Source organism: Nicotiana attenuata, unplaced genomic scaffold, assembly GCF_001879085.1.
Source record: "Nicotiana attenuata strain UT unplaced genomic scaffold, NIATTr2, whole genome shotgun sequence".
NCBI classification, from domain to species: Eukaryota; Viridiplantae; Streptophyta; class Magnoliopsida; order Solanales; family Solanaceae; genus Nicotiana; species Nicotiana attenuata.
This window is the reverse complement of record NW_017677744.1, coordinates 842-10,045: the sequence shown is the minus strand read 5'-3', so window position 1 is coordinate 10,045 and position 9,204 is coordinate 842. Positions and strand designations below refer to the sequence as shown.

General features: G+C 36.6%; 1 protein-coding gene across 1 annotated transcript; it reads left to right on the top strand.

Moving 5' to 3' along the window:
• Positions 1-3,577: 3,577 nt before the first annotated feature.
• On the top strand, positions 3,578-7,379 carry LOC109221479 (vesicle transport protein GOT1-like). The gene is made up of 7 exons (XM_019385958.1): positions 3,578-3,734; positions 4,155-4,223; positions 4,860-4,951; positions 5,064-5,144; positions 5,291-5,388; positions 5,476-5,557; positions 7,098-7,379. The coding sequence occupies exons 2-7, from the start codon at positions 4,193-4,195 to the stop codon at positions 7,134-7,136; spliced, it is 423 nt and encodes a 140-aa protein (XP_019241503.1). The 5' UTR covers positions 3,578-3,734; positions 4,155-4,192; the 3' UTR covers positions 7,137-7,379.
• The last annotated feature ends 1,825 nt before the right edge of the window (positions 7,380-9,204 follow it).

The following is a 9,204-nucleotide window of genomic DNA, read 5'->3' as shown; positions in this document are numbered from 1 at the left end:
CTCTACAATTCACTTCATCACTCGAGCCACTGCTCTAGAGGTTCAATTATCACTTATACTTTCACAATTCATTATACAACTGGAGCCAACGCTCCTCAACGTTCATAGGCCACAATTCTTTTCACAACTTTACACAACAAATAGAAATTTTTACCAAGGCATGAATAATACAACGAAATCATGGAAATCACAATATAAGACTCACGGTCATACTCGACACCGACGTATAGATACTCGTCACCATGCCTATACATCGTACTCAACAAGAAACAAATAGCAAATAGGACGCAACTCCTAATCCCTCAAGCTAAAGTTAGACCAAACGCTTACCTCGATGCCTCGAACATAATTCATGCTTCAATTTTAGCTTTACCCCTTGATTCCACCACCAATTCATTCGTATCTAATCACAAATTACTTAATTATATCAATAAACGCTAAATGAATCAATTTGAATGCAAAAAAATGAATTTTCCAAAGTTTTGCCCAAAAATTCCAAAATTGCCTCCGGGCCCACATGGTCAAAACCCGAGGTTCGAACCAAAACCCGGTTACCCATTCCCCCACGAACCCAAATATGTGATTTGTTTTGAAATCGGATCTCAAATTGAGGTCCAAATCCCCAATTTTAGAAAAACATAGGTTCTACCCAAAACTCCCAATTTCACCCATGAAGATCATTGATTTTAAGTTGAAAACATGTTAAATGATGTTAATGATTGAAAGAAATGAGTAAAAATCAACTTACAAATGATTTGGAAGAAGTCTTGTTCTTGGACAATCGCCTAAGTGTGTTTGGGTTTTGAAAGAATGGTGAAAATGGTTCAAATTTCAACTAAGTATGAAAAATGCAGGTTGCAAATATGGGAATTGCGAACAAAGTTTGGGAATTGCGAACAGGTAATTGCGAAAAAAAGTTTGGGAATTGCGAACAAAGTTTGGGAAATGCGAACAAGCCTGGGAATTGCGAGAAAAGTTTGGGAAATGCGAAGCCTGGTAATTGCGAACAAAGCTTGGGAAATGCGAACAATCCTGGGAATTGCGAGAAAAGTTTGGGAAATGCGAAGCCTGCAGGCCTGCAATTCCTTAAGTCCAAAATTTCACCCTGTGGCCTATCCAAAACTCACCCGAGCCCTCGGGGCTCCAAACCAAACATACACACAACCTCAAAAACATCCTACGGACTTATCCGTGCGATCAAATCGCCAAAACAACATCATATACATCGAATTAAGCCTCAAAATCCATGATTTCTTCCAAAATTCATAAAACATCAAATTTCCATTTTAAGTCCGAAATACGTCAAACGACGTCCGTTTTCAACCAAACTTTACAGAAAATGCTTAAATCATATATAAGACTTGTACCGGGCGCCGGAACCAAAATACGGGCCCGATACCATAGTCTTCTAATCAAATTTCATTTCCAATTTCCTTAATTATTTCCAAAAAACAATTTCACACAAAAATTCATTTCTCGGGCTTGGGACCTCAGAATTCGATTCCAGGCATATGCCCAAGTCCCATATTTTCCTACGGACCCTCCGGGACCGTCAAATCACGGGTCCGGGTCCGTTTACCCAAAATATTGACCGAAGTCAATTTTATTCATTTTAATATCAAAACTTAGCATTTTTCACAGAATTTCATATTTAAGCTTTCCGGCTACGCGCTCGGACTGTGCACGCAAATCGAGGTGACCCTAAATGAGGTTTTCAAGGCCTCGGAAGCACAGAATGAATAAGAAAACAAGTGATGACCCTTTGGGTCGTCACAAAATTATTTGTTGCACTTCAAACCTATTTGGCCTTAAGTGCATTTGAAGTGCAATTTTTTCACTTCAGACTCATTTTATTCACTTCAGACTCGATAAGTCTGAAGTTGTCTGAAGTTGACCGTAACGTGGGTAGGCTTGCAAACTTTTTTTTGCAAAGTGGGTATAGGTTTAATTGTGACCCCGAAATCGGGTATAAATGCAAAAGCCCCAAATTAATCTAAATAGACGCCCCAGCAAAAAATATAATTTGTAGATATATAATATATGCATATTCATGTGTAACCATGTATAAGCTGTTAATATTTAGGATCTTCACATAAATACCTAGACGAATATTCTATATTACTTTTTCTAGCTGGCCGTATACATAAGTTATGCACCGACTATATATGGTTATACACATATTATACATGTATTAAGCACATATACCGGAATTTTTAGCTTAAGCGGTTGAATAAATGGCTATTTAGTTAATTCTTCTTAATATGTTCAACTTATTACAAAGTGCTAACTGCTTGGCAGCCCATGAGCCAACAGGGCTTAATCAACTCTCTTAAAAATCGGGTAATAACTAATAGGCAGAATAGCCTCATAAACACTTGTACTTGTTCGCGTTTGTCATCCCGGTCCTTGTACTCAACAAAGTTTCATCCAGACACTTATAGTTATTCAAAATCAATATTCTAAACCCCTCTTCCGCATGTGTTCTTCAAACGCCCTGATGTGGATGCCACATCAGTATCCACATCAGATTTTCTTTATTATTTAATTTATTTTTTAATATTATTTTTAAAAAAATTTCTTTTCCATTCCACCTTCACGTTCCTCCACACTCACCATCTTTATTCTTTCACAATTCACCATACATTTATCACCACCTTTAAAATAGTCCACTGAGTAACATTACAATGTTATGATACAAACAATGAGAGAGAATTTATGTAACTCTTATTTTCCATCAGTAATCACTTTTTTCTGTTCCTTTTTCTTTTTCTTTTTCAACTTAACTCTTAAAAATCGTCGTACCAACGCCTGCAACTCCTCTCCGATCACCCTTCAACTAAAACGCTTTTTCACATCCAATACTTCACTATAGCACCACTAATCAACTACAAAAAAGAATCGATCCGAAATGATCCTAAAAACCATCCGAAATTCCTTGCAAAACTCGTCTTTAGAAGCTTTGGGGGGGGGGGGGAGAAAATGGGGGATTTAGAAAAGAACTTTCTCCCCAATTTGGGAACATTGGGATCTGGGCCGAAAATGGGGGATTTAGAAAATAATTTTCTTCATAAATTATTACCAATTTGAAAAAAAAATTTAATCTGGGGCGACGAAGAACATTTGTGGCGGCTGTATTGTAGTTGGGTTTTGGGTTAAAATGGGGGAGAGGTAAGAAGAAGGGAGGAGGAGAGAGAAGAAGGGAGGAGGGGGAGATGCAAAAACGTAAAGAGAAAGCACTTTTCTTTGCATTTAACTTTTTGTCTTTTTCCTTTTTTTAAATCATTTTAATTATTTTTTGGTTTAAATAATTGTACTTACGCTCCGTATATGCGTGAAATGCACGTATTTTGTCCAGCTCACCTGTTAAGTTGCCACATAGACCCGGTCAACGGTCAGAGGGGTTCAGAATATTGATTTTGAATAACTATAAATGTCTGGATGAAACTTTGTTGAGTACAAAGAGCGGGATAACAAACGCGAACAAATACAAGTGTTTACGAGGCTATTCTGCCTAACTAATAACTACTACTACTTCACATCCTTTCAATTAAAAAGGGGAAAATACTGCTCCCAGTGACGCCATCGCGCCAATAGCATTAGCTTGCTTCACACCCAACACGACGCCGTAAACTACATTAATCCCCCCATTTCTAAATCCTTCACCTCTAAGCTCTCAGATTCGTCACTTCAGCTCCTTTTTCTTGCTTTAATCATATCGCTGATCTTTCCATTTCGTACGTTCTCTTTTCTCGAACACCGATCTAGAGTTTGAATCCAGCGGATGCATAATCTAATATATAAACGTATATATATTTAATTTTTTTTGATATTTCATGCATTGCTCAGGTCCGAGACGGTGAGTTCATGTGTGCACTCACGTCTCACTGCTGCTATGCTTGATCCGACTCTGATTTCTCTCTATATGTTCATTAGCATAGGATTGCTGATTCATGAGTTTTTTTTTGTGAAACTGCGATTTTAATTGATTTAATTTGTTAGGTTTGATAATATATTCTATTGGTACCCTGAGCAGAGTTGCTTTGTATTAAATTTAATGATATCCACTCATTCGAGCACTTTTCTCGTCGTATATTTTTCTATTTGATTCATAACAATGGTTACTGATTACGTTGGTGATGTTTTCTGCATTGTAGGTGTCACTTGGATTTGGCTTTATCTGAATTGGTGAAAAATGTTGTCCTTCGAAATGAATGATCGGAAAAGTAAGTCATTCAGTTGATTACTAATCTAATGTTGCTCTAATTTTGAATTATTTTCTTTAACAATCCACTGTTCATGCGCGTTGAAGATTAGCCTTATTGAGGTAAATGGAAACGTAGAATGTGGCGAAGTGAGGGATAGTCTAAAGAAAAGGAGCTTCCACTTCCAACTTTGAGGTTGGGGGTTTGAGCTGAGGGTTTGATTTGGGCTGCGGTATGCAAGAAAAGATGTAAATTTATACTGCATATATATTTTGGTTAAAATCTGACCAAGTTAAAGCTATGGTGTAGCCTGTAATTGGGATACTAATACGGATTATGTAGATGGTTTCGATTTCAGTTTATGCAATGCTGAACCTTAAAGCGTACCTGTTTTAGCATTCAGGAAGCATGAATATTCATTTGTATATAGTTTGTTCAATTATCGCATCACATTTTTCTAATGATAGCGTCTTATGGATTTCTACCTCCTATTTTGGTTTGCGGACAGTGAGCATTTTTATGATAGTGTTTCTTTTACCAGATATTTATATGTGTGCTGCTTAGTGCTATTCTAGCTTGGAAGATTAAAAAATTGAAGCATTCCGCCCGCTATTTGATATATTATGTCTGTTAAGCTTGGAATTCTTGTTGAAACAGAGATTGGGCTAGGATTGACGGGATTTGGAGTGTTTTTCTCATTCCTTGGGATTGTTTTCTTTTTCGACAAGGGACTAATTGCCATGGGCAATGTAAGTTTAATGTCTTTCCATTATCATAATATTTCTCTGCTTTTCCTTGATTTTCTTTTGCCAGCTTACTTTACTTTCTGCCTGCTGACATAGTGTTATTTTACTGAATCAGATCCTCTTCATCTCAGGGGTGGCACTAACCATTGGTCTCAAGTCATCATTGCAGTTTTTCATGAAACGTAGTAATTACAAGGTTTGCTTTCTTTTATGTATCTTTTTTCCTGCTTTTTCTCTTCCTCCTTTCCTCTTACTCCTCATATTGATGAGCTGGTGTATATCATTTGTGTTTATATTTGTTATGCTTAGCTATCTTGCATACTTGTTTTGCTTGTTCCACAGGGAACCATTTCATTTGGTGCTGGATTTTTCTTTGTTGTCATTGGTTGGCCTATACTGGGAATGATTCTTGAGGCCTATGGATTTGTCGTACTCTTCAGGTAAATTGGGTTCATAAGTTATTGATGGCCCTTCACCTTCAGTCCTTTTACTTTTATCTCGGGATGCTAATAAATAGTTTTGGACAGTGGTTTCTGGCCAACACTGGCAGTTTTCCTGCAAAAGATACCTATTATAGGCTGGATCTTTCAGCAGCCTTTTGTCAGATCGGTATGTCTTTCCCGTCATATATCTTTTTCATTGCTATCAGCTTTGTTATATTCTGTGCAGTGAAGGAAACTAAGATTAGGAAAGAAGTAATATATTTTTGATTCATCGCGTAGTAGGTATTAGGTAATCCTTGGAATTGACACAGAGAACCCAAAGTTTTGTCATAATACGACTATGCTACACCAGAATTATTAGAATCCTAAAAGGAATTGAAATAGGAACAGAATGAAATTGTCATTCCTTCTATTTGAACAAAACCCCAAAATGCCCACCATATTGTCAGTCTATTTGAAACCTTCAACTTCTGTGCATAACAGTCCCAGCGATTAAAGTAGAGACACTTGAGCATAAATGTTAATTACTCCATGTTTGCAATTTGGTCCTTTGGAGAAATAACAATCAGTTCTAGGAGTTGAAAGTTTCTTCTAAGTTTCATGAATATGGTATGTTGTGTCCTATTACACACGTTTATGAGCAAATCCTTGGTTCTCTTTACGCAGGATCCAGAAGCACTTTTTGTACCTTAAATGTATGCCCCTGCACATGTTATCTCTTCCTCTTCTCCCTAATTCTCTTTGTTATCTTCCTATACAAGCAATGACTATTTACTGGTCACCCAGAAGACTAGAATATAGAAGTAATCCTGGTACACCTTTTCTTTTTAATAGTCTGCCGTAATACGTGCACTAACTATGCGACTTTTTTTCCTTTATTTGTTTCCCCCCATTTTTCAGACTTCCATTTCAAAAGCAGGAAATCAACTACTAGCTTTTTCACTTCTGTTGTGATAGCAGACAACAATTAGTGATGATCCCACTGGTTGTGTTCCCAGTTTGTTATATAGATCAATTTTTAGAATGCAATTTCGTTTATTAAGGCTTTGCTAGAATACAGAGTGCAACTAGTTTCTTTAGGCTTTGCTTGAATAGGATTGAAGCAACGATAAATACCCTTGCATAACCTTTTTTTTAAAAGGTTCTGCAAGGGTGTTTATCGTTGCTTCAATTCTATCATGTTATGTGATACGTTGTGTTTAGTTCCTCTATTCTTTTATCAGTCATCCATTACTATGCCGTAAATTAAATAAAATAATTCATCTGATTGTTAGGCAGCTAGATCCTTTTTCGTTAATCAGTTGTTAGACAGCTACATTCAGGTGAATTGATGTAGCGGATGATATGTATTTCGGAATTGGTAAAAAGATGCTACGATATATTTGGTTTCTTGCTAAGTAATCTTGTGAATGTCTAATCTGTTTAAAAGATATCCGAGGTCCTACATTAAGGTAGCTTTGCATGAGATGCAGTGCTCACTTAATTTACTATACGTCTTAGTTTAAGTGAACACTAAAAACGTCATATCTCAAATGAAAAATAATTCCACTTCTAATCTAATGCTCCTGTTACACTTGTTACCATTACCGGCCTCCGTGGTGTAGAAGTAACCAAAGGAAATCGGGGATGCGGAGTTGGAAAATGGAAAAAATATACTGCTGTTATTGTTGAACTTCTTTTGTCTGAGATTGTTTTCTTTTCTGCAGTTCTTTGACCGCTACCGTGGAAAACGTGTTCCTGTTTAAACCCGTCGGAATGGTGCAAATGAAATGACACCAGTTAGTCCACTTGTAAGAACTGTAAAGTACCATGTTTCTAGAATTACATTTAGAAAGGTGATCATCAGTACAATTTGTTCTCCTACGTTGAGATTGGCATTTTTAGTGCCTAATGCAATTCTTTCGAATGCAATTCTTTTCTGGTCATCTTAGTAAATGATGAGTCTTAAACCTTTGTCTATACATCTAGATAGTGCAGTTTTTGTCTTAGCTTATGCTTGTGTTCTTAAACTGATGAGTGGATGGAAGTACCGATGATGGATCTACTGTCTGAGTACGTGATCTTACTGGCCAGTGGCCAATGGCTAGCTTTATCAAGATGAGCAAGCAGCATCCTCCTCAGCCAGCAAGGTTGATGTATATTAAATGCATGTTTTTATATATGATCTGCTCTTTCATGAATTGTATTCTCTCCATTAGCATTAATGATTGGTGAGTTCTCTGTGATAGACATCGTCCTTGTCACATAATGCCAACTGCATGATGGTGCAAGTTCATCTTGAGGCAGATAAACTCTGCATCTCAATTAGGGGTGGCATATGGACGGTTTGGGCTAATTTTGCCACCCCAAATCTCGCTGCAGTGAAACAAAAATTAAAGTTGGAGGTTTCACTGGGAGGGAGGAACTGTAAGGTACTGTTCATGATCGAAAGTTGGCGACGGATGCTTACATCACATGTACTACAAGCTAAGTGCACGATCATAAGTTAATTTTGCTCATGCAAGTTTTCTCACTCGTATGAATGATTGAGTACGTAATTATTTACTTTTCACATATGTTCATAATTTTGCACATGCAAGTTTTTCTTACATTTTCTCACTTGTATGAATTTTACACATTCATGAATTTGATAACCTTGACAGGTTAATTCCAAAACAAGAAAACGGAAAAATCTGTTAAACAAAAGAAGTTAATTACTCATGCAATAAGATATCTTCAGTGAAACAAAGACATTGGAACGAAAGAGAGCCACTGAGAAGTACTTTGAAAGTACAGGATAAGTTCATATAGCCTATTACGTCCTTTGCTAGGAGTGCTTCCCCTTTAATGAGTCAAACATTCAACAGCAATCTAATACGATATCTCCTGGTTTCTACTATCTGAGCCGTCATTCTTACATCATACATTATACATATTCTACAATCTGCGTTAGGAGTATTAAAGTTATAAATATAAACGCATATATTTAGTGCAATAAAAGGTTTTTGTAGATATTAAATCATTCTAGCCAAAAACATTGAAAAGGAAAATACTAAAATTTATACTAGTTATTTTCTACGTTTCGTTTTGCTTAACAATAGTTTATTATTCAGAACATGACCAAATTTTGTTAACTTTTTCATGCTCTTTCAAAAGCAGTATCATCAAGATAATTTTTTTTTTAAAAATGCATTGTTTTCCCCCACCTACTTTTTCCGGTTAATATGTGCAAATCAAACTAAAATGACTTATATTCCGTATTACAATATATCTTATTTCACAGGTTTTAACTATATCATCAGGCGAAATACATAAATAGCCCCTTTAAGTTGTCCTCAACGGTCAGATAAACACCTTAACCGACCCCTTTATTATTTTAACACTTCAAGTGACTATTAAGCATATCTCGTAGACACCTCACATTGATCAGATTTGGGCGCGTGAGACTTTTATCAGATTTTTTCTATCTTGTTTTCAAAATTAAATTAAATTTTGTATGTGGGTCCCACACTATATCATTATATTTTCCTCAGCCTTTTTCAACCAACGAGTTCAGGCATCTTCTTCTTCCTGATAACCACCCACCTATTTCCACTTTTACATGATGAACCACCAAGCTTCAGCCATGGATAACCTTGAACGCCATTGGATTTGGCGTCACTCTTTTAGTCTTTGGATTTTCGAGTTCTTGATTTTTCCTATAATTAATAAGGAGAAAAATAGAAGAAATAGAGGGAGAAAAAATGGAATAGTGGAGCCTTCACCGGAGTAGTGGCCGGAGCAGTGGCCGGAAGTTCGACTAGAGCCTTCACTGGTCTAGCTTTTGTTTTTTGA